This window comes from Typopeltis vanoorti, chromosome 9 (genome assembly GCF_054136105.1).
Source record: "Typopeltis vanoorti isolate ZY-2024b chromosome 9, IOZ_Tvanoo_1.0, whole genome shotgun sequence".
Classification (NCBI taxonomy): Eukaryota; Metazoa; Arthropoda; class Arachnida; order Uropygi; family Thelyphonidae; genus Typopeltis; species Typopeltis vanoorti.
Window position 1 is genome coordinate 134,237,993 of NC_143557.1, and position 26,807 is coordinate 134,264,799.

Consider the following 26,807-nt stretch of genomic DNA (forward strand, 5'->3'; position numbering starts at 1 on the left):
GTGATTGCCTTGGGCCATCTATCTCTGATTGGGTACCAGTGGAGATTTTCTTTATTTTCTTTATTTTATTTTCACTAGAGGTCATGCCAGTAGAATAACCATTGATCAAATCATTGTCTCTTTAGCATACTGTGTGAAATGTAATTCAGCTTGTCTTTGTATATATGTGTATACTCCTGATGATGACCTTCATATGAAGGTCGAAACGTCGAGAAATTCTCTCTCTCTTCACTGTGCGCCATTTAATTAGTGATTGCCTTGGGCCATCTATCTCTGATTGGGTACCAGTGGAGATTTAACTGCCCACTCAGTCTCCAAAAGTTAGATAGGGCTAAATGGCCTCACCTACTCCCCCTATACTGGAATAAAAAGGCATCAGCTGATTTGATTTGATATTTTATTTTTATTTTCTTTATTTTATTTTCACTAGAGGTCATGCCAGTAGAATAACCATTGATCAAATCATTGTCTCTTTAGCATACTGTGTGAAATGTAATTCAGCTTGTCTTTGTATATATGTGTATACTCCTGATGATGACCTTCATATGAAGGGCGAAACGTCGAGAAATTAAAAACGTTGTTTATAACACAGTTCTAGAGACCATAATTTCTCTATGAATGCTGATCACCATGTAACACTAAAGGAAAGGATCAATATAATATGTATTATTCCTTTCCTTGAAACCATTAACAGACATTGCACTTACAATTGACTCAGGCATTCCATTCATTCACTGCTCTCCAAGTGAAAAAAATGGTCCTCATGCCCTTGCTAACCACACTCTTACCCAATTTCCAGGTGACCTGTTGTTCTGTCCCCACTAACCAAAAGCAGAAACATTTTCCCCTGCATCAATCCTATAAAATCCTTTTAGTAACTTAAATGTATATATCATCCCCCCCTGCATTTTTGCCTATTTTCCTGGATTTGCACTTCAACATGCTCGGTGAATAAAGCTCTCTCTAGATACCTAACAACCAAACCATTTAGATGCTGTCCATTAGCATTGTACAAATCTTTTTTCTGTCAAACACAGACTGCCTATTCACAAATCCTATATTATTCCTTCTGCACTACCTACATTTGGACTCATTAGCTAACAATGCCTTCCTCCTCCTCAGTTTGCATCTATCATAGCATGGTAGGAGACTTACAATCTTCATCTTCTCACTCTTCAGTTTTGCTTCATCTGACAACTCCTATACATCTTCCCTCATAGAATACTTCTCGCCTCTCAAATCATTTGTGCCAACCAAGACAATAATTTTCTTTGACTTACCTCTTTGCATCCGAATGCCATGACTAATATCGTGAATTTTTGTGCCAGGAAAATATGATTTTGTCACACTTTTAAGTACTCCCCTGATCATTGAGTCTTCATAAATAATTTTCTCCTTAGCTTGTTTTTCTTTTTTGTTTGCTTGTCTTTATTACTGCTTTAGACTTCCTGCTTCTTTCTCTTCTCAGTCATGCTAATCTCATGCAACTTCTGCAGTTTTTCAGTTTCACACTTTGTCCTGTGAAGGATAACATTCAAGCATGCGATTTCTTTATTAATGTCCATAATCATTTTTCTCTATTTTCATTGTCACATATTTGACATTAATAACATAATTTTCCATCCTAACATTGGTACTGTCCACACCTAATATTTGTTGCATTATCGTCACCCAACAGGCACTCACTTTTGAAACATTTAATACATACTCTCTCTCTCTCTCTATCCAGTTTTATTTGTTCAATTTCCTTCCGCATATCCTTTAATTTTCTCAACAAATACATTTCACACACTGCATTGCACAAAACCTTGCAAATTCAAATCAAATCTCAAATGTTTGTTCCTTTTTTTTTTTTTTTTCTTCCCAATTACGATCTCTCCTGGAACCCCCAGCAACATCTTGCTGCGGAATCCTGGTTGAGAAATCGTTTTGTAGGCAGTTTTCCTGGTCACTGTGTTCTCACTCAAGCCTGCTCCAGCATGCGTGATATTTTTGGTTTTTGTTTGTCATGAAGCGAGAGCAGGGAGCCTATTATGATATCATATCAAAAACATTAAATTACAATTTTTATTTCAGATATACAAACTTCTAATTAGTGATTCTCTCACTGCATTCATTTTGTTCAGTACTAATGTTACCTGTAAATGTGATATAAACAATGCACAAACGTGTTATTAAAAACAATTAATTGTACTTTTCTCACACTATATTTGTATTAACAAAAGAAACTAGTAATTATGAAGAGAAAATTTAAGCTTACACACTTCATTAAATTTAAAGTGCATCAACTTACATTTAAACCTAAAATATTTTAGGACATCTCTAACACATGCAAATGGTCTATAAAGATTGATTAGGGTTTTCAATTGATTAATTGAAAATCCTGAAAGCAAACCAGGACCAACACCTTAAGACTTCCCTCCTAATAGATGCTAACTCTTGTAAGCATCTATTATGGTCAGTATTGATAGAAATTTAATGGTAATTATATTCTTGCTTTTCATCTATATTCTATCCTAGCATAAGCAAACAAAAGGTTGTTCATAAAATATCTTTGTGACTTGTCTTTTGTATAAAGTAGTTGATGTCATCATCCAGAATTTAACTCGGTACTCGCTGACAATAAAAAGCACATTCATTTGAAGTATTAATTGCCTTACATTATTTGAGCAAACATTTATTAGTCATGTTTCAATTGTTATTTAGTTTGAACTTGTCATAATTTTGAACTACTGCTGACTTAGTTATTTTTAAATGTGTCGAAATAATAAGAAATATTTCATTTCTCAGCCTAATCATAACCTCAACCTAATGTGTTTATTTATATTCATTCCCTTTTTTATATATATGAAGCAGTCCATATCTGTTAACTTCTTGGTGTGGTTGTTATATGTGGTGGTTGTTCTGTTCATCATAACTATCTGTACATCACAATTTATGCATAAACACTTCATGTATAACAGTTGTATGCTTGCACACACAGGGTATCATTACTGGTTACTTTCACACTTGTGGCTTTGGATTAGTTTTGAACTTTTTTTTTTTTTTTTTTTTTTTTTTTTTTCAGAGTGTTAAAAGTCATATATTGAACATTTTAGACTTCTTTATATCCTTAGATTCAGATTCACAGCAGTTCTTTTGAAGGTTGTACGTATCTCTTCAGGAAAGAAAAAAATTTTCCCTTCAGTATAGAATCTAAGGTTTTGTTATATCAGTCTTTCTTAGTTATTATGTTCATTTTGTAATTTATCCTATGCATGAATTCAAAAAAATTTAGCTTTATAGATGCAAAATAGTATGCTTTTAACTTTATCTAAAATAGTGTGAGAATATATATATACATTTAATAAAATGCTTTTTTGTTTTTGTTTTTTCCTAGTTCAAACCAATTTTTTTAGGTGCCGTTGATCCCAGTAGTGATGCAGCAAAATATGTTAGAGTTGTAAATACTCAGAAGTGTATTCGTGCTGGAGGTAAACATAATGATTTGGATGATGTTGGAAAAGATGTATACCATCATACTTTTTTTGAAATGTTAGGAAATTGGTCATTTGGAGATTTTTTTAAGGTAAGCCAATTTAGAAATAATTATGTTGTACTTGAACTTGTATAGTTTACAGACATAATAATATTATCTGAGACCTCCAAAGAGTTAAGTTCTCGTCAAGAGAGGGCACACATTACCCACACCACTGTCATCCCTTCTTAAATTCGTTCACGCTAGATGCACCCACCACATCAACAGGCTAACTGTTCCACTCACTACTCTGTGAGAGAAACTGCAAACAACTTAACTTCTGTGGATGCCACTGTGTTCTCTTCCCACCTTCCACATAACAAAAAATTTCATCAAATGATATACTTTAACACCTATTCTTAGGATTTTATAGACCTCTATTCTGTTAACCAGAATCAGTAGTCCACATATCCCAATCTGTCCTCATAATCTATGTTCCATAATCCTGATATAATCTCCAACTCTTCTGTACACCCTTTCTATAGCTTCTTTATCCTCTTGGAACCCAAGGATACCAAAGTTATGCAAATAAGTCCAGATGAAGTCTTTTGAGGGCCTTGTAAAGACACAAAATGACTTCCTTAACCTTGCATGTTAAGGTTTGCATCAATATTGCAATTATCCTCTGAGTTGTATTTGCAATTTTTGCCATGTGACCTTTGAACTTCAAATTCCTATTCAGCATAAGGCCAAGAGCCTTAGCCTTAGTTTATCGTAGCATAATCCCACTAATATAATATACTGTTGGAAAATCTCAGTCTGCATGGTTAGCTTAGTGGCTATGCTGTTTGTAACCATATGCCTGGGGAAAGGAGTATCCTAGGTTTGATTCCCATCAGAGACATGAGGAGCTGAAGGATCTTTCTCAGCCTTAGCCAAGTTAGCCGGTCTTGGGCGTGGACAGTAGGGTTTTTTCCCACTTTATCCTGGGGTTTTTCATCCCGCAAAGCAAGCAGACCAGTCTTGAGAACTCAACACTATAGATATAAGGATACACTGGGGCATAGGGCTGACCACCTTATTCTGTGAATGGTTTGAGGTCCGATGATTAATAAATCCTTGACACCGCAAGGTAAAAGAAGGTAAAAGGAAGATGAGATGGGAAAATCTCAAGCCTATGCAAATTCTGTAAGTGCTGGATATCCATAGCACCCTTGATTGCCTTATCTATTTTTGCATCATCTCCTCTTAGATCCTTCCTAATGTCATTGATGTATAGATTGAACAACAATGGTCCCAGGACCGATCCCTGGGGTACACCACTGCTCACCTTTAATTTGTTAGATTAATAATCACTGTATACCACATTTTATATTGGTGTCAAGCATCCTTATCCAAGTCAAGAATTTATATTCCAAGCTCATATTTTCCAGTTTATGCAACAGCCTTTTATGTGTATCTTACCAAATGCCTTAGCAAAATCCAGCAGTATAATAGTGTATCCGTTTCCTTTATCCAACTCAGCTGTGACATTGTTATAAAATATGAATAAATTTCTAAATCATGACCTCCCTTTAGTAAACTCATGCTGTTCCTTGCAGAATACAGTTTTCTAGTTTTGAGGGAAACTTGTGCCATAGTATCATAAATTATTTACACGTAAACACAAGAGACTTTATTCATTAAATATACTGTCAAATATTTCAGTTTGAAAATAACAAACTATTATCAATGGCTGAATAATGTTTTTTACAAGGTAGAATGCAAATAATTGTATTCAAAATAGTACGAGCCACGTGATGTTAAATCGCTAATAGCATTATGAAGAAAAAGTTAATCATAAAAGTGATTATAAAATAATTATATAATTTACATTGTTATAAAATATGAGTAAATTGCTAAAGCATGACCTCCCTTTACTAAACCCATGCTGTCCTTGCAGAGTACAGTTTCTAGTTTTAAGGGAAACTTGTGCCATAGTATCATAAATTATCTACTCGTTAACACAAGAGGGACATATATAGGGAAGTATAAGAGGGATGACCTACACCTGAATGTGTTTGGTATCAGGAGTCTAGAAAAACTAATAACTGGTATGAGACCTACCACAGAGTCAGGGAAACTAAATTATAAAGTGAGGAATGGTAAGAATATGAATGTAAGAGCGGCAATGTTATATAACTGTGTTAATGACAGGAATCGGTTTTGTCATGTAGATGTTGATGAGGAAAGAATGATTTAGACTTTATGTTCATCCGGTTTGGACCCATCAAATGCACGCAAAGATGTCTACATGTATAAGGCACTAGAGAAGAAGAGAGATATGCAAGATCTCTCTTCTTTTTTTGTCATGCAGACTGCAGACAAGAGTATACAAAAAAATAAGCAGGTAGATTATTATGTCTGTACATGAATGTTTAGGAGTATCAGAAACAGAGGGATAGAGTTTGTTGTCTTAGTCAATATGTTGGGGTTTCAGATTGCAGGCATTAGTGATAACCGGCTATCAGAATCAGACATACTAACTGGTATCGAGTGTGAAGGGTACACTATTTTTAGGGAGGAGAGAGGATAGGAGAGAAGGGGGTGTGCTGCTAATGATATTGGATGATTTGAATTCAGTTAGAGTTGAGACCTACGATTGTAATACTACTACTAACATTATTTCATGTGGCAGTGAGTTTGAAGCCATTTGATGTGTGGTGGAATCTAACAAGATCAATTTGCATAGTGGAGTGTTGTTACTGACCTGGTGGATCGGTTGCTAGTGATGAAGAAATGCATCACCAAATAGACAAGATGAGCGTGAAAAGAGTAATCATAATGGGAGACTTTAATTATCCAAATATTGATTGGATAGCAGTAGAATCTCGTGAGAAGAATGAAAATGCATTTATTGAGCTGTTATGGGACAATTTCCTAAAGCAGCACTTGACAGAACAAACTCGATGTCGATGTTAGATTTGATTATAGTGTCAGAATGTGGTTCAGTTAAAGATGTAACTATTCTGCCTCCGGTTGGTGACAGTGATCATGCAGTACTCACTTGGTAAGTGACTAAGTTTATGAATGTTCCATTCAGAAAAGGTTACATGCCGATTTACAAAGCAGGAAATTATGACCAACTGAGGAGCATACTAAGTTCAGTGAAATGGGATTGGTTGATGGATGGGAAGCATTTAAATGAGATGATATCAGAAAATGTCCCAAGAGTTCAAAGAATAAATCGGGCAGGAGTCAAATGGATGTGTAATATTATTAAGCAAGAGATTTGTAAGAAAAGGATGATGTGGAAGGAATATTGTGTGCATAAGGATGATGTTTGTTATGAAAATTATAAGCAGCAGGCTAGAATATACAACTGCTGTACAGAAAGCAAAGGCTGAGTATGAAAAGAAACTGGCTCTGCTTGCTAAAGACAACCCACAAGAATTATATTGATATGCTGCAAATAAAAGAAAGAATAAATAACTCTTCTAAATGCAGATGGTGTGAGGGTTACAGATGCAGAAGAGGTTGTTCAACTAATGAGTGCCCATTTGTTAATAGCTATCAATCTGGTGTATGTGACATTAAGCTCACTACTACCTCTTCACTGGATGAAGAAACTCAGGTGTATGAGGATGAGGTATTAGAGCTGTTGCACAAATTGAATAAGAATTTAGCAATAGGGACTGATGGGATATCAGCACGCATGCTAAAAGAGTGTTCAACTGAACTGGCTATTCCTTTGACTAGGCTGTTTAATACAAGTCTCAGAACAGGGAAGATTCCACAGGAATGGAAAGAATGTATATAATTCCATTGTCCAAGGGTGGTGCAAAGATCGATGCATCCAACTACCAACCAAATAGTGGTGAAGGTTTTGGAAAAATTGGTTAGGGCTCACATTCAGAAATGGGTTGACAGTGAATCTTGACTTTGCAATGAGCAACATGAGTTTACTAAGGGAAAGTCATGTTTTAGCAACTTGCTCACATTCTATAATAATGTTACCATTGAACTAGACAAGGGGAATGGATACACCATGATACTTTTGGGTTTTGTTAAGGCTTTTGACAATATGGCATGATAGAGTGTTGCATAAATTGGAGAATGGATTTGGATTATAGAATATTAGTGTGAATAAGAGGATGGCTGACTGACAGATATCAAAAAGTGGTATATGGGGGGGATGTGAGTCTGCAAGATTTAAGGTAACCAGTAGTACCACAAGGATCAATGCTTGGTCCACTGTCATTCAATCTATATATTAATGATATTGGGAACGATTTGACAAGCGACATACAGCTATTTGCTGATGACGCAAAGATAGGTAGGGTAACCAGGAATGCTGCTGATATGCAGTACTTGCAGAATGATTTGAATAACAAAAAAAAAAAAAGAAAAAAGAAAATTATCCTTTTTAGACGTTATTCTCATCTGCTCACCAACAGGTAATTTAACAACCATTTATAGAAAACCCACTTTTACTGACGATACATTCTCCAACAATCTGTACATCAAACTTCTCAAAAGGCACAATCCTAAAATGTTTAATTTGATGAGCTAGAACTAATTGTTCAACTCCCCATCAGTTGCAGGAAGAACTCTCTGCTATCGAACAGTATATGAAAATGGCTTCTCCGAAAGAACTACACACCTTGACACAAACCCAACCAAAATAATAAAGAATCAATGCATTGAGTTCCAATCCCATACATCTCCAGCATTTCAAAGCCTATTTCAAGAATTCTGAGGAAATATGATTTAGTAGCTACTTATATTCCCATTAATAAACTTTGCATTGTCTAAAGCTAAACTGTCAACTCTTCCAGGTGTATATCAAATTCCATGATACTGCCGGCTTTCCTACTCTGGACAAACTGGACGAATAGAAAAAAGAATATAAGAGCATTAATCTTACATTCTTCACAAGAAATCTGATAAGTCTGGATTGGTGCAACATGGAATAGAGGCAGACCACAATATTCACCGATCTAAAACTTGCCTTCTACACAGGTGTTGGTATTAATTCAAATGCCTATTCAAAGAGAGTGCTGAGGCCTTACTTCACTGCTCTAACTTGAATCGGAATTGACTGCCTATCTTTGTCAAAAATATGGGCAAGTTTGATCCAAATAACACATTTTTAAAGCCAATAATGATATTTACAATAAGATAGATGATTCTAAGGAACGACTGGATACTACATCTTTCTAATGATCTGCTTAGTATGATATTAGAAATAAATTTTTTTTGATGATAATATAAATTGTATAATTATTTTATAATCACTTTTATGATTAACCATTTCTTCATTGAAGCATAACACTTTTAGCAATTTAACATCATGTGGCTTGTACTATTTTGAATAATTCAATTGTTTGTATTCTACCTTGTAAGAAATGTTGTTCAGGCCACTGATGATAGTTTGTTATTTTCAGACTGAAATATTTGGCAGTATATTTAATAAATATCGTTTCTAGTGTTTACATGTAGATAATTTAAGAGTACAGTTTGCCTGTCAAGCCATTTCTGTATGCTTCTCTAAAATCTTCAATCACTCCTCGGATACTTATAGATCATTAATTACACTCATCAGTCTTTGTACCTTCCCTGTACAATAGAACTATCATACATTCTTTCCATTCCTGTGGTATCATTCCTGAGCTGAGACACTAGGTATACAAATATGCCAAGTTTAGCCAATTTAGCTGATCATTCCTTTAGCATATGTGCTGATATTTCATCTGTCCCTATTGCTGAATTATTATCCAGCTTTTGCAAGAGCTCTTCAACCACATTTTCATGCACCTCTGTCTTTTCATCCAACGTAGTAGTAGCAGCACTTACACCCGTGAGCAATTTAACAATCTCATCAGCTTCTGACACGAGTACCATTTGCACTCAGTAAAGTTATTCTTCCACATCCATTCTTTCTTTTACTTGCAGCATAACAATAAAATTCTGTGGCCTGCATAGCCAATTTCTTTTAGCAATTTGATTTAGATTTCTTACAATACTCATCTTTCTTGTCCTGTGCTTTACATATAAGAGTAACTCCTTTACTCTTATTTTCATGATATTCCTTCTGCATCATCTTCTTCTGGATCTCTTGCTTATTAATGTTGCACATCCATTTCATTCCCACCTTGTTTGTTCTTTGAACTAAAGGGATGTATCCAGATACTGCCTCATTTAAGCAATTTTTCAAAGATTCCCATGCATTGCTAATATCATTTCCATTCAGTATCTGATATCATGGGACTAAAGATAGTATTCTCCTGAGTTGGTTTTAATTTCCAGCTTTGTAGTTCTGAATGTAACCTGTCCTAATTGGAACAGATATATAATTAGCTACTTCCCAGGGAAGTATGTCATAATCACTGTCTTCACCTGGTAGTAAAATAGTCATATTCTTAACTGAGGCCACTTCTGATGCTGTGAACAAATCTAACACTCATTGACCTCAAGTTCCTTCTTTCACATGTTACTTTGACTATTTTATTTTTAAGCAAGCACTCAGAACCCTAAGTTACAATTGGCTTGAATACTCCCATGTATGCTACCAGTTTAGTGATTTGCTAGTTTCTCTCTTTATAAATTTATTCAAATGACTTTTCACCACACAAGTTCTCTTTATTCTGTTATTTATTTCCAAATTTGATGTACTATCTTCGCAATAAATTATGCCTAAGTACAGTAATGCTTGCTGTAGCAAACCCCTAAGGACAAGAGAAAAAGTTTGTCATAGTGCAAGGTTTACTATAGTGAATTTGGGCAAAAAAGATTCCATCCTTTTCCATTCCTATGAAAGGAAATGCAGGAAACAAAATCGAAGAAATGGTGGGAAACAGAATGAAGGAAATCATAGGTAACAGAACAAAGAAAATGGTGAAAGTTTGTACATTGACAATGGAACAGAAAGGATTGGCAGAAAATGAAGAACACAAACCATGAAAAAGTAGAAATGAAAACAGTAATGGGAGATATATATAAAGAACTAAAAGAGGGTAATTGTGAAAATGTAGAATTAATGTTTCATTTTTGAAATATTACAAATAAACGTCTCATGAAATCTTTATAATAAATATGTGCAGTCTGTACCATTAAAATGAAATATATGAAAACTTCAGCAGTTAGTGAACTTCATAATTGGTCATCTCCACTTAGAAATACAGAGGACTTGTGATGAATATTAGTCTGCATTAGTCAACTAAGGGGCGGGGAAAGTGCTGGTGCAAACAAGCCATCTTCTTGACTGGACAGAGACCCAGTGATGGATAACTAGCATAACTGTAAAAAAAATTTCAAATGCATGGAAAGGCTTATATGTTGGCAGTACATGTTAATTTATTTTTCGCAGTGTTTATTACAACACAGAATGATAATAAAATAATTAATATTTATTAACTTATTACCTGATAGTTTGCTGGTATTATATCCAGCATCTTCAGAGCACAAGAACAATTTGTCACAGTACACAGAACAACAACAATTTGGTATAGCAGTGTTACTGGTTTAAAAAAACTGTAGCAGACAACACAAGGAACTAAAGTCCTAATTTTCCATCTATGTTGGAAAAAAGAGATAAAACAAGTATTAATTAGATCTTAAAATGACTGTCACCCAGAATTTTGATAAATTTATACAGTCATACTTGTTGAAGTTTGAAGTATGTTTTAAAGCTGCTGCTGATTCCAAAAACAATTTGTCTAACTTCTTTTGTTTTCTTCTATTTGATTCTGTGATGTGATGTGTGAAGGGGTAACCAAGGCATGGTCTGCTTTTATCCTACTTGCCATAATGATAGTGTTGGATGGATTTTTTATGTTCACCAAGGTGGATGTCAACAGCTCTTCCTGTCTGTTCATAGTAAGCCAGGTCATATTTAAACCATATGTCAAATTGAGTGCTTAATAAATATTAGCTATGCACCATATTTAAACCATATGTCAAATTGGCAACTCTCTTCTTTATCACATCCAGGTATTTATGAAGTGCTCTGTTCTTGCGACCTTGTTTACTGTGGACAGACAAGAAGAACTGTTGATATCTACCTTGGTGGACATAAAAATACATTTGGCACTATCATTATAGCAAATCGGGGCTAGCAGACCATGCCTTGGATATCCCTTCACGCGGGATCAAATGAAAAAAACAAAAGTGCTACACAGAAGTCATTATAAGTCAGAGAGATTGTTTTTTGGAATCAACATCAGCTTTAAAACATACTCTTCAACAAGTATGGCTGTATAAATTTACCAGAAATCAGGGAGACAGTCATTTTAAGATCTAATTAATACTTGTTTTGTCTCTTTTTCCAACATAAGTGGAGCCCAATTAGAACTTTAGTACCTTATGTTGTCCATTACAATTTTTTTAAAATTGTAACATTGTTATACCAAATTGTTTTGTGTACTGTGACAAACTGTTCTTGTACTCTGAAGATGCTGGATATAATACTAGCAAAACATCAGCTAATAAGTTAATAAATATTAATTATTTCTTATCATTCTGTGTTATAATCAATACCATGAAAATAAATTAAGATGTAACAAAAATTTGGCATCACATGTACAAACAGACCCTGACTTTGTAAAATTCGACTCCAAAGACCTTTTTCTCCATTGGACTTTCCAGGTATCTATCTACCAGATTTCTTGCTCTTCTGGATTGATCATATTTTGATCAGTCGGAAGTCTGTCTGTGTGAAGAACATGAAGATTACATTGATTCATGAAACTTGATGTAATGGGTTGAATAATTTGGATTTATGCCATCTCTTTTAAACACAGGGTCCTTTGAAAGAAAAGGAGTTTCACACAAGGCCAATTTCTGATAGAAAAGCTTTATTAAAATTTAAAAGAAGTTCTGAAGCATTCTTAAATCACCCAAATCTCAACATGTCTGATGGTTTGTATTTATCTGCCATATGGGAAATGGTACTGCTCCACTCTGATCTTCTTTCCTAATTTTTTTATTTTTATTTAAGACTCCTAGAATAATTGACATATTTTTGCTAGAGCACTAGTAAATATGTGTATTCATCTAAATCTGTTCCGTCCATTTCATATTGAGGATGTCTGAAACATCGGTGAAAAATTTTTAATTATTTCATTTATTACATAAGTTAACCATATTAATTTAACTCAAAATATTTTAAACTTTATAATGGTGAGGTCAAAGCTGTATAACTGAGAGGAGACCTCCATATAGCCTTTAAAGGAATGCAGAGAACCAACCAGGGCTTCTGACCTAATGTCCAATCCTCACCTTCTCGTGGTGCACCCTGTTGGGTATCTACCTGGATACTGAACGAATGCGCATGGGCTGGCAATTTGGGATTTAGCCGACCAAATTGTATTCCTATTGGTTAAACCACAATACAAAATGATAGTACAACATGACAAAATTTCATGCCGGCTGGGGCGTTGCCCGGTTAAACAATGCCCCCGTTGTTTTCGCCAGGGAACCAGGGCGAACAGTGAAAAGTCAGCTACTGGAACAAATCTGAAAACAAACCCCAACTCAACATCACCAGAGTTAAAGATCGGTACTATCAATATAAGAAGCCTGAATGGCAAAGAAATAGAGCTAGCTGAGGAATTAGATAAGTACCAGATCGACATTATAGGGGTTACTGAAACAAAAAAGACCAAAACTGGTGAGATCTTTCTGATAATAAATACAAAATGATATATTCAGGCAATGACAATCAAGGAAAAGAAGGAGTAGCCATAGTATTCAACAAAATACGAGGCTAATCTTCTTGAATGGCAGTCAGTCTCAAGTAGAGTAATGTGGGCAAATATGAGAATGGGGAACTGGACAATGAGATTTATTTGTGCCTATAGTCCCAAAAAGGTTTTACTAAGGTAGAAGTGGAGGAATTTTTTGAGGCTCTAGAGAAAGCTACTGACACAATGAAAAAGGAAAAGTTGGTCCTTGTTGGGGTGCTTAAGGGTCAAAGCTGTATAACTGAGAGGAGACCTCCACATAGCCTTTAAAGGAATGCGGAGAACCGACCAGGGCTTCTGACCTAATGTCCAATCCTCACCTTCTCGTGGTGCACCCTGTTGGGTATCTACTTTGATACTGAACGAACGAGGATGGGCTGGCAATTTGGGATTTAGCCGACCAAATTGTATTCTTATTGGTTAAACCAAAATAAAAAATGATGGTACAACATGACAAAATTTCATGCCGGCTGGGGCGTCGCCCGGTTAAACAAGGCCCCCGTTGTTTTCGCCAGGGAACCAGGGCGAACAGCGAAAAGTCAGCTACTGGAACAAATCTGAAAACAAACCCCAACTCAACATCACCAGAGTTAAAGATCGGTACTATCAACGTAAGAAGCCTGAATGGCAAAGAAATGGAGCTAGCTGAGGAATTAGATAAGTACCAGATCGACATAATAGGGGTGACTGAAACAAAAAAGACCAAAACTGGTGAGATCTTTCTGAGCAATAAATACAAAATGTTATATTCAGGCAATGACAATCAAGGAAAAGAAGGAGTAGCCATAGTATTCAACACAAAATACGAGGCTAATCTTCTTGAATGGCAGGCAGTCTCAAGTAGAGTAATGTGGGCAAATATGAGAATGGGGAACTGGACAATGAGACTTATTTGTGCCTATGGTCCCACAGAAGGTTCTACTAAGGTAGAAGTGGAGGAATTTTTTGAGGCTTTAGAAAAAGCAACTGACACAATGAAAAAGGAAAAGTTGGTCCTTGTTGGGGATCTAAATAGTAGAGTAGGAAATGATTGTGAGACATACAAAAATATTTTGGGAAAATTTGGAGAAAAGAGCAAAGCTAATAATAATGGCAAATATCTGTTGGATTTCTGCTCAGGACATGGACTGGTTATTACTAACACCATGTTCCAACATAAAAATGTGCACAAATTCACATGGAGAGAAGAGGCTAGGAATAAGAAAAGTCTCATTGACTATGTTATTGTTGATAGTGATGTTTTCTCCCTGGTGCAGGACACCAGAGTGTACAGAGGATTTGAAATTGGAAGTGATCACTATTTAGTCTTGAGCAGGATAAAATTGAATTTCATATTGAAAAGAATAACATGTAAGAAAGTTTTAAATCGAATAAAAGTTGAGCAGCTCTCAGATGTGAACTGTAGACTAAAATACAGAAATATTATTGAAAAGAAAATGAAAGAGTTTGAGAACAGGAATCAAACCTTGGGGATTCAGTGGCAAACTCTGAAGGAAACATTGATTGATTCTGCCAGAGAGGCATGTGGTGAGGTTGTGTGCAAGGATAAAAAAATCAGAACTCCCTGGTGGACACAGGAAGTTAAAGAGGCAGTGAAGGAAAAGAAGAAAGCATATCAAAAGTTCCTGGCAAATAAGTCAGCTTTTACTCTTACAGAATACAGAGACAAATGTAAGAGAGCTAAACAGTGTGTAAAACTAGCTAAACAAAAGTCATGGGAGGACTTTGGCAAGAATATAGAAAATAAATATCAAGAAGGTGGCAAAATATTCTGGAGGTTGTTGAAGAAGCTTAGGAATGGAGGAAAGAGTGCTGTAAAAGGAATTAGAGATGATAAATGTGAAATGAAAACAGGAGAAAAAGATATCCTTGAAGTATGGAGTAATTACTTTGAAAAACTGCTAAATGAAACAAGCAGTGATGACAGCACAGTGATAAAAAACACTGACCAGGCATGCAGTCAGGAATACATATCCATACTTGAAGTAGAAAAAGCCATCAAAGGTTTGAAATGTGGAAAGGCAGCAGGAGTAGATGATATTCGACCAGAAATGCTGAAGTATGGTGGTATGAGAGTCTTACAGTGGCTGCACTGCATAGTTCAGAAAGCCTGGACAGAGGGAACGAATTCCCGATGATTGGAGTAGAGCTCTCATAGTACCCATATATAAAAAGGGAAATAAAACTGAATGTGAGAATTACAGAGGTATTTCCCTACTGAGTGTTCCTGGCAAGATCTATGCAAGTATACTTGAGAAACGGTTGAGAGGAATTGTGGAAGAAAAGCTTGGTGAAGAACAAGCTGGATTCAGGCCAAATAGAGGCTGTCAGGATCAGATCTTCACTTTACGACAAATAGTCGAGAAAGCATGGGAATATAACAAAGATCTGTATTTAAGTTTTGTCGATTTGGAAAAGGCATATGACAAGGTGCCAAGAGAGAAGCTATTCAATACACTGCAGTTATATGGTGTCAATGGGGCATTATATCAAGCAATACTTAGTCTTTATTTGAGTTGTGAGTCAGCAGTTAGAATTGAAGGAAGTACAGGAAGATGGTTTAATGTTAAATCTGGTGTGAGACAAGGATGTACGTTATCCCCTCTGTTATTCATTATATATATGGATCACATTATGAAGGAATGTGGCATTAAACCTGATATCAAAATTGGAGATGTTAATGTCAGCTCTTTGCTTTATGCGGATGATGTTATACTTCTAAATAAATCCGCTACAAGTCTGCAAGATTCTCTGACTAAATTGAATAGCTGTTGTAATAGATATGGTATGAAGGTCAGCAATAAAAAGACAAAGACAATGAAAATAGGCAGAATCATTGAAAATGTCAACTGTGTTGTGAATGGAGAACCGGTGGAACAAGTAAAACATTTCAGCTACTTAGGCACAATTTTTACTGAAGATGGTAAACTAAATATAGAAATAGACAACAGAATCAGCAAAGCTGGTATGGTGGGAAGTCAATTGAATAAATTCATATGGAATAAGAAAGAAATTAGTCGGAACACTAAATTAGCTGTATACAAGACTGTGTTCAAACCAATTTTAACTTATGGATCTGAAAGCTGGGTCAGAAGTAAAACACTTGACCAAAGACTAGAGACCGCAGATATGAGAGTCCTGAGAAAGATTAGAGGCGTGAACAGATGGCATCAATGGCAATATCATATTAAAAATGAGGATATTAGGAAAGAACTTGACATTGTCAGCATCCAGGAATGCGTTAGCAGAGCTAATCTCAGATGGTATGGTCACTTAAATAGAATGGGAGAGGAAAGATTAGCAAAACAAGTGTTCTCTGCCAGGTTGGCAGGAAAACGACCCAGAGGAAGACCAAGATATAGGTGGATTGATACGGTACAAAGTGCATTAGACGATAGAAATATAAGATCTGATAATGTTGGAGTCTTGACAAGTATCAGACTGATTTGGAGGAAAATTGTGGATAGGAAGTTAGTAATGATGTAATTTTTTCATGTAGTACTGTCATATCCTGTACACCCCTTGAGGGTACATGGCAGGAATTTGATGATGATGATGATGATGATGGTCCTTGTTGAGGATCTAAATAGCAGAGTAGGAAGTGATTGTCAGACATACAAAAATGTTTTGGGAAAATTTGGAGAAAAGAGCAAAGCTAATAATAATGGCAAATACCTCTTGGATTTCTGCTCAGGACATGGACTGGTTATTACTAACACCATGTTCCAACATAAAAATGTGCACAAATTCACATGGAGAGAAGAGGCAAGAAATAAGAAAAGTCTTATTGACTATGTTATTGTTGATAGTGATGTTTTCTCCCTGGTGCAGGACACCAGAGTGTAGAGAGGATTTGAAATTGGAGGTGATCACTATTTAGTCTTGAGCAGGATAAAATTGAATTTCATATTGAAAAGAATAACATGTAAGAAAGTTTTAAAACGAATAAAAGTTGAGCAGCTCTCAGATGTGAACTGTAGACTAAAATATGCAAAGATTATTGAAGGAAAAATGAAAGAGTTTGAGAACAGGAACCAAACCTTGGAGATTTAGTGGCAAGCCTTGAAGAAAACCCTGATTGATTCAGCTAGAGGGGTATGTGGTGAAGTTGTCTGCAAGGATAGAAAAATTAGAACTCCATGGTGGACACAGGAGGTTAAAGAGGCAGTGAAGGAAAAGAAAAAAGTATATCAAAAGTTCCTGGCAAATAAGTCGGCTTGTGCTCTTAGAGAATACAGAGACAAATGTAAGAAAGCTAAACAGTGAGTAAACCTAGCTAAACAAAAGTCATGGGAGGACTTTGGCAAGAATATAGAAAATAAATATCAAGAACGTGGCAAAATATTCTGGAGGTTGTTGAAGAAGCTTAGGAATGGAGGAAAGAGTGCTGTAAAAGGAGTTGATAAAGGTGAAATGAAAACAGGAGAAAAAGATATCCTGGAAGTATGGAATAATTACTTTGAAAATTTGCTAAATGAAACTAGCGGTGATGACAGCACAGTGATAAAAAAACACTGACCAGGCATGCAGTCAGGATTACACAGTTTTCTACATGACTTTTTCTTGAAGTAGAAAAAGTCATGTAGAAAGGCAGCAGGAGTAGATGATATTCAACCAGAAATACTGAAGTATGGTGGTATAAAAGTCTTACAGTGGCTGCACTGCATAGTTCAGAATGCCTGAACAGAGGGACGAATTCCCAATGATTGGAGTAGAGCTCTCATAGTACCTATATATATATATATATAAAAAGGGAAATAAAACTGAATGTGAGAATTACAGAGGTATATCCCTATTTAGTGTATATCTTACCAGGTATATATGCAAGTATACTTGCATATATACCTGGTAAGATATATGCAAGTATACTTGAGAAACGGTTGAGAAGAATTGTGGAAGAAAAGCTTGGTGAAGAACAAGCTGGATTCAGGTCAAATAGAGGCTGTCAGGATCAGATCTTCACTTTACGACAAATAGTTGAAAAATCATGGGAATATAACAAAGATCTGTATTTAAGTTTTGTCGATTTGGAAAAGGCATATGACAAGGTGCCAAGAGAGAAGCTGTTCAATACGCTACAGTTATATGGTGTCAATGGACACCATATGAACACTGTCTTGTGTGGTGGGAAGTCAATTGAATAAATTCATATGGGATAAGAGAGAAATTAGTCGGAACACTAAATTAGCTCATACAAGACAGTGTTCAAACCAGTTTTAACTTATGGATCTGAGAGCTGCGTCAGAAGTAAAACACTTGAGCAAAGACTAGAGACCGCAGATATGAGAGTCCTGAGAAAGATTAGAGGCGTGAACAGATGGCATCAATGGCTATATCATATTAAAAACGAGAATATTAGGAAAGAACTTGACATTGTCAGCATCCAGAATGCATTAGCTGAGCTAATCTCAGGTGGTATGGTCACTTAAACAGAATGGGCGAGAAAAGATTAGCAAAACAAGTGTTCTCTGCCAGGTTGGCAGAAAAACGACCCAGAGGAAGACCAAGATATAGGTGGATTGATAAGGTACAAAGTGCCTTAGACGATAGAAATATAAGATCTGATAATGATAATATTGGAGTCTTGACAAGTAACAGGCTGATTTGGAAAATTGTAGATAGGAAGTTAGTAATGATGTAAATTTTTCATGTAGTACTATCATATCCTGTACACCCCTTGAGGGTACATGGCAGAAATTTGATGATGATGGTAATGGGTGAGTTAATGTTGCATTGGCAAAGCATATAAAATTAGTGTGCATGTTATAATAGTTATCTCAGAACTGTCAAGTGGATTTTTATTTTATTATTTTTTTCATGCAGATAAACAGAGATTAGCTTTCTATATAAACATTAATTCTTCATTATAAATTGATGTTTAGAGAGAGATATGCCACTGGTCATGGGAGTTACTAACTGAAATATATAAACTGCCTGCTGATAGGCTATATGTCACATATTTTGGAGGTGCTCCAGAATCAGGACTGCAGCCTGATTTAGAATGTAAGGAAATATGGAAGGAGGTTGGGTAAGTTATTGAAATAATTCATTAACATTTCTGTACTAATGAAATAAATAAATAAATGCTTTTCTTTGTTGTTATTAATATTTTTGGAAATATATTATTTCAAAACTAATGTGTATGATATTTGTTTTTAAACAAATATGTATGATATTAAGGAAAAGAGTAAAAAAATTTACTCTTTTCATTAATATCAAAGGCATCCTCAATATGTTAATGAAGGAGCACAAATAAAATGAAATAAACGAATTAACTTTAAAGCACTACTACAGCAAATTGCTAATAATATATACACACACACATGCACGAGGGTGGTCTGAAAAGTTCTCGGCCTCGACCATAGATGGCAACATTATCGGCAAGTTTTTTTTTTTTTTTTTTTTCTAAGTTGGTACATCTGTCATAAGCATCCATGTGAAATTGCAAGTCATTCTATCAAATAGTTTGTTTTATACAGTTGTCTGAATTGTTGTCTATATCACTTGAAATGAATAAAATTGAGTATCGTGTGGTCATAAAATTCTTTGTAAAAGAAGGTTTAACGCTAAAAGAAATTCATTCGAAGTAAATAAAAGTTTATGGGCACTCTTCTCCTTCTTCCAAAAAGTGTAACAACACCAGAAATCATTGATCAAGTGCACGATATGGTATTGGATGACCGGCGAGTCAAAGTGCATGAAATTGTTGTGACTAGGCATTTCAAAAGAACGTGTAGGATATATTTTGCACGAAGAATTGCAAATGAAAAAGCTTTGCGCAAGATGCGTGCCGCGCTTGATCACAGCAGATAAAAAACGTACTCACATGAAAATCTCTGGCAAGTACTTGGAACATTTTAACAAGAATAAAACTGATTTTGTGCATCAATTTATTACTATGGATGAAACTTGGATTCACCATTACATACCAAAATCAAAACAGTGGACAGAAGCTGGTTGTTTCAGCACCAAAGAAGAAGTTGGTTCCATCAGCAGGAAAGATCATGGCATCAGTGTTTTGGGATGCTAAAGGCATTTTGTTTATTAATTATCTTGAAAAGGGTAAAACAATAACCGGGGATTATTATTGTGATTTTTTAACCAGACTAGACGAAAAAATTTATAAGAAAAGACCTGGTTTGCAGAAGGAAAAAATCATCTTTCATCATGAGAATGCACCTATCTACAAGGATGTTTTGGCAATGGGAAAATTAAGGGGTCTGCACTATGAATTGTTGGAACATCCACTCTATTCCCCCAGATTTGGCTCCCTCTGACTTCTATTTCTTCCAAAAACTGGAACTCTACCTTGCTAGTCATCGTTTTTCTTCAAATCAAGAGGTGATTGCAGCTGCAGAGGGGTATTTTGCAGCAAATTATAATGGTTGCTTGTTTCAAAGACTTTCTTTATAAATTTCAGGATAGTATACAAAAGCATTTTTTAAATCTGGAGCAACTCTTCTAGTGCACTTAAAATTCGAATCTCATGACTTAAAATCTTATTGGTTTTCTCTGTTGAAAAACTTTGTCAAGCCGCTTGATAGAGTGAAGGAGCGAACAGGAATTTCAGCTTTTAAATATTTTTATTTTTCAGCTTCTTCACAATTGCCATTTCATGGAGACTTCATTTCCTAGCTCTGCACTGTGTGCTTGAATCAAATCTGACGTCAACAATCTCAAACTGCAGTTGATTAACAGCATTAATGACTACTTCTGTTTCATTTTTTACAACTTCTGCTGGTTCTTGAAATCCTTCAAAATGATTAATAAACTGACTACCAAGTGCTCTATTAATAAGCTGAGCACATTACTTTGGTAATGTCCAGCTGTGTGCTTGGTTTCAAATACCGTGTTTATGAATTTAATATCTGTTTATTGCAATTGGGTCAAAGCTGTATAACTGAGAGGAGACCTCCACGTAGCCTTTAAAGGAATATGGAGAACCGACCAGGGCTTCTGACCTACTGTTCAATCCTGACTTCTCGTGGTGCACCCTGTTGGGTATCTACCTGGATACTGAAGGAACGAGGATGGACTGGCAATTTGTGATTTAGCTGACCAAATTGTATTCTTATTGGCTTAAATGAATATACAAAACGATGGTACAACATGACAAAATTTCTTGCCGACTGGGGTGTTGCCCTATTAAACAAGGCCCCCGTTGTTTTCGCCAGGGAACCAGGGTGAACAGCGAAAAGTCAGCTACTGGAACAAATCTGAAAGCACACCCGAACTCAACATCACCTGAGTTAAAGATCGGTACTATCAACTGAATGGCTAAGAAATGGAGCTAGCTGAGGAATTAGATAAGTACCAGAACGACATAATAGGGGTGACTGTAACAAAAGAGACAAAAACTGGTGAGATCTTTCTGAGCAATAAATACAAAATGTTATATTCAGGCAATGACAATCAAGGAAAAGAAGAAATAGCCATAGTATTCAACACAAAATACGAGGCTAATCTTCTTGAATGGCAGGCAGTGTCAAGTAGAGTGATTTGGGCAAATATCAGAATGGGGAACTGGACAATGAGACTTATTTTAGCCTGTGGTCCCACAGAAGGCTCTACTAAGGTAGAAGTGGAGGAATTTTTTGAGACTCTAGAGAAAGCTACTGACACAATGAAAAAAAAGTTGGTCTTTGTTGGGGATCTAAATAGCAGAGTAGGAAGTGATTATCAGACATACAAAAATGTTTTGGAAAAATTTGGAGAAAAGAGCAAAGCTAATAATAATGGCAAATACCTGTTGGATTTCTGCTCAGGACATGAACTGGTTATTACTAACTTCTAGATAAATCCGCTACAAGTTTGCAAGATTCTCTGACTAAATTGAGTAACTGTTGTAATAGATATGGTATGAAGGTCAGCAATAAAAAGACAAAGACAATGAAAATAGGTAGAATCATTGAAAATGTCAACTGTGTTTTGAATGGGGAACCTGTGGAATAAGTAAAACATTTCAGCTATTTAGGTACAATTTTTAGTGAAGATGGTAAATTAAATATGGAAATAGACAACAGAATCAACAAAGCTGGTATTGTAGCAAGTCAATTGAATAAATTCATATGGAATAAGTGAGAAATTAGTTGGAACACTATTCAAAGTGTTCAAACCAGTTTTAACTTATGGATCAGAGAGCTGGGTCAGAAATAAAACACTTGACCAAAGACTAGAGACTGCAGATATTAGAGTCCTGAGAAAGATTAGAGGCGTGAACAGATGGCATCAATGGCAATATCATATTAAAAACGAAGATATTAGCAAAGAACTTGACATTGTCAGCATCCAGGAATGCATTACCAGAGCTAATCTCAGGTGGTATGGTCACTTGAACCGAATGGGAGAGGAAAGATTAGCAAAACAAGTGTTCTCTGTCAGGTTGAGAGGAAAACGACCCATAGGAAGACCAAGATATAGGTGGATTGCTACGGTACAAAGTGCCTTAGACGATAGAAATATAAGATGTGGTAATGATGTTGGAGTCTTGACAAGTAACAGACTGATTTGGAGGAAAATTGTAGATATGAAGTTAGTAATGAGGTAAATTTTTCACGAAGTACTATCATATCCTGTACACCCCTTGAGGGTACATGTCAGGAATTTGATGACGATGAAAACAATTTATGGAACTTCAATGAAATGTACAATGGGTCAATTTTAAGTTCTAAGTAAATTAGCTTCTGTACTTCAAATTACAACTAATGACTATGTTTACAATTTAGTTCCTCATCATATTCAATTCTAGTAAGACCACGTGTGGTCTTACTAGAATTTTAAATTTTAAACTTTAATTTTAGCCAGATCTTCTCTCACATATAACAAAATACTTCAGATATCAGCATAAGGCCTAAAGTCTAAGTATCATTATAAAACAAGTCCATTAATTAAATCACCATCACATCCTTATTTCCAGCTAAACAAAGGAAAAAACTTACTTTGAACAGACGTCTGGTCTTTTCTGAATGATCCATGAAATGACTTTCTTCTATTGCCGTCCGACTTGAATACTGCACTTAGATGTTGTCATCGGGATTTCCTGAGATCTCCTCTTAATATCAGTGAACATTTCGATCTTGGCATCATGAAAACGTGGCATCTAATTTCTTCTAAAACGTTTATCTTGGTCACGTCGCTTTCTCGGCATTTTCTGTCTGGAACGCAGGTCTCCGATAGTGATTAGAAATTATTTCCCAAGATGTTATCAAAACTCCGCTGCCGTAACGTACGTCAAATCATCGTACTTCTCGACTCCGGGACCTCGTCAACTTCTGGAACTGTAACTTCTGGTCAGAAACCCCACGTGACCTAGAAACTTCTCGCTGACCAAGGAACCACAAAAAAAAAAAACTTCTGTCGCCGTAGCAAACCCCCTTTATATCTTGCCGATGACCTTGGGTTCTGCTACATAGTAATCCTCTGGGTACGTTGTTCTGCACCCGCCACCTTTTTTTTTTCGGTCGTTGCATTAAGGTGGGAAACCCCCTTGTAGTGTTGACCTTCGAGGTTTGCAGTTGCCCCAGGTCATTAGTTAATACCTTAATACATCTAGAATTACTGGTGACTAAGAGGTTTCTTTAGACACAATTAATCTTACACTTATTTTTCTGTTCTTTTACAAATCCCTTTGAGGTGACAATATTCAGTAATATACAAATTTATTATTTCCAAATTAAAAAATATTAAAATTTCTGTAATTAACCCACAAGTATTTTTAGTGAATTTTGTTTACCAGTAAAATCGGTATATATGGTATTTTTGTATAAAAATCCTTCTATACACGATTTTACACAGGTTTTCTCTCCCCAAAAAATTTATTTAAGAAAATTTTTTTCAACTTCCTTCCTGCAGTTTTTCTGGAGAGAATGACTACAATCTTGTTTATTTCTTTTGTTTGTATCTTTCTTGGACCTAATTTGCACTTCATTTCTTTATGTGTGCTATTCTCAAGATTACCTCTATTTTCCCTGCTATCTTTTATGTTTTGAATCTAATGAATTCTCCATTATATTTATTCATAGAGCTTGCACAATCGGTTAGTAAGTGTGCAGCCTTAGTTGCAAGTGCTAAGTTCCAACATAACAAACCACTTATAGCCTTTTTAAGCATGGAAAGAAAACAGAGGAAGTTTGCATAATTAAATTGCCGCTGAGGTTGTATATTAACTTCATGTTTTCTGTGCGTGTTCCACCTCGGTCTGTTATAGGAACTTCTCAATCTATTAATTTTTTTAATGTAGTTTACTCCGATTGTTCTCGGACAATCCTCCCCTAAATTTTCTTCTGTAATACTTTGGTCATTTGCTAATTTTACACTTGATATTTGGTATGTCTCAGATAGACTGTTTACTTTTGAAGTTGAAGCTATTTCAGAATCAATCTGGTTATCTTGAGACACTTCATTAACTCTATCAGTTGGCACGACATTCCCTTTTCTCTGCATTCTTTCTTCACGAGATCTCTCACTTCTATTTCTACCTTTAAATTTTTCATTCCCTCTACTAAACCATTTATTTCCCATTATGATTATCTCATTTCTAGAGAAGTTGCAAGAGAACTTGTACCTCTCTAGAAAGTTACTTCCTATAATTATCTGAACGTGTGGGCACAATGTCATAGGGAGGACCAATAACTCCTGCCAAACACACATATTAAACTCAGGTAAGTATAATTTTACTCTAGCCATCTTTGTTACATATATCTCTGATGTTGAGATTCCTGATAATCTAATCTTTCTCTTTAGTTCAGAAATACCTCGTCGTACACTGGATTTTATTTCTTGAAGATAATCTTCAGTAATTACAGATGCCCAGGAACCAGTATCTAGCAATATGTTACAATAACATCCCTGTATATTCCCTTTGATTATCATTCTCGATCTTCTTAGATGTTCATGATTCCTTTGTTCTCTCCTCCATGGTTTACCTTCATAATTATGAGGAGTGTGCCCGAACCTCGACTCATTTCTATCATTTCTCTTGGAGGGTCTCCTGTTACTAAAACAGTTGCGAATGATGTGCCCAATCTTGTTACATTTAAAACATCTAGGAGGCTCCCCTCTGCCTTCTTGTTCATTATTTCTCTCTGAATGCTGTAGACATACTTCGGAGATCTTTGCTGTTACTGCCGCCAACTTCTGCATAACAGCATCAAGATGATCCATCATCGGCTGTTGTAGTCTTTGACTTCTTGTCGTATTATTTCATTAGTCATCTCTGTTTGAGGTACAGTTGATTCCGAGGATTTTACTGTTACTGCTGCCAGTTGATTCAGTACAGCTTCCAAACTGTTCATCATCGGGTGTTGTAATCATTCGACCTCTTGTCTTATCATCTCATTAGGCTTCTCTGTCTGAGTTATAGCTGATTTTGAGGTTCTTTCCATTGCTGCTGCCAGCTGCTTCAGTGCAGAATCAAGACTGTCTATTAAGGGCTGTTGTAGCCATTCAACTTCTTGTTTAACTATAGAACGTATTTCCTCTAAGTTAGTTAGCCCCACTTCTTTTGTGATGTTAGCTCTATTGTCAGTCACTTGATTAACGTTGACTGACATTTCTCTTTCACTATCTTTTTGTAGTCTTTCCTTTGCGTGTGCTAAATTCCTTCTCGGTTTTATTCTCACTAGTGGAATTATTCGCCTCTTTAATCACATTAATATAGCTAGCATTAGATGCGGGACAAATGTCTCCGAGCATCTGTTCCTTCTGTTTTATGGCAAGGAAACATTCTTTAAGATTCGTGATTTTTTTCTTATGGGCAGTCTCCTTCAAATCTTGTTTTACCCTTAGCCTAAATTGATGAAACACTGCCAGTCGAGGTGAGGTTTATCCTCATTAGAGACGCTCAGACTGTTGGCAATTGTCAGTAACCTATTGTAGTACTTACTCACATTCTCCTTATCTTTTTGAGCACATCTCTGCAATTTCCATATATTAGGGCCTAAACTTCTTACCATGGAGAACTGGGAAATTAAGGTCTCTTTAAACTTCGTGTATTCCAAGGTATCCTTCAAGATTGGGGATGAATACAGGAAGCTTTTGACCTTTCCAACCAGCTTGCTCCATAGTAAGACAAGAAGTTGGAAGTCTGTCCATCTACCAGCTTTTCTCAATTCCTCGACGAAACTGAAAAAAGCTAAGACATCGTCAGTTTCCTCTCCAGAAAACTGTGGAAATACTTGTTGGGGATTAATGGTTCTAAAGAACTCAACGTCATCCATGCCTGTACTAGTGGGTAGACTCATACTTGTGAATTAATCTAAAAATCTTAACTTTTCACAAAAACATTTTTGATAACTGCCTGATTCTAAACCAAAACTGACTCACTTTAATTCACAATTTTGATCAACTAATTGCGTGAATTAAATCCTGCTGGCTGTACCATTGTTAAAATGTCGTTATTTTAAATATATTATCAAATCTTTAAATATATCTTGTCCTCTGCACCTTTGTAAAAACTATGGTTATCTCGTTTAAACCTTTCTTCTTAACCTTTACTATACTTCTGACTTATGGCCGAAAATAATATACAGCTCACGTGTGCAAAACTTACAGAACAAAGAAATTGCCTCAAGCTGGAGCCAATCTCTTTGTCTGACCCACTGGTGTTTATTCTCAACTGAATTTGGAAA

The 26,807-nt window shown here is 35.8% G+C and overlaps 1 protein-coding gene across 1 annotated transcript in view; it reads left to right on the plus strand.

Annotated features, from left to right (window-relative positions):
• Nucleotides 1-26,807, plus strand: part of AlaRS (alanine--tRNA ligase, cytoplasmic) — a 329,791-nt gene that overhangs the window by 37,864 nt on the left and 265,120 nt on the right. Inside the window, exons 2-3 of the mRNA XM_090398495.1 lie at nt 3,380-3,568; nt 19,062-19,207. Coding sequence (XP_090254621.1) covers nt 3,380-3,568; nt 19,062-19,207 — 335 coding nt within the window. The remainder of the gene's footprint in view (nt 1-3,379; nt 3,569-19,061; nt 19,208-26,807) is intronic.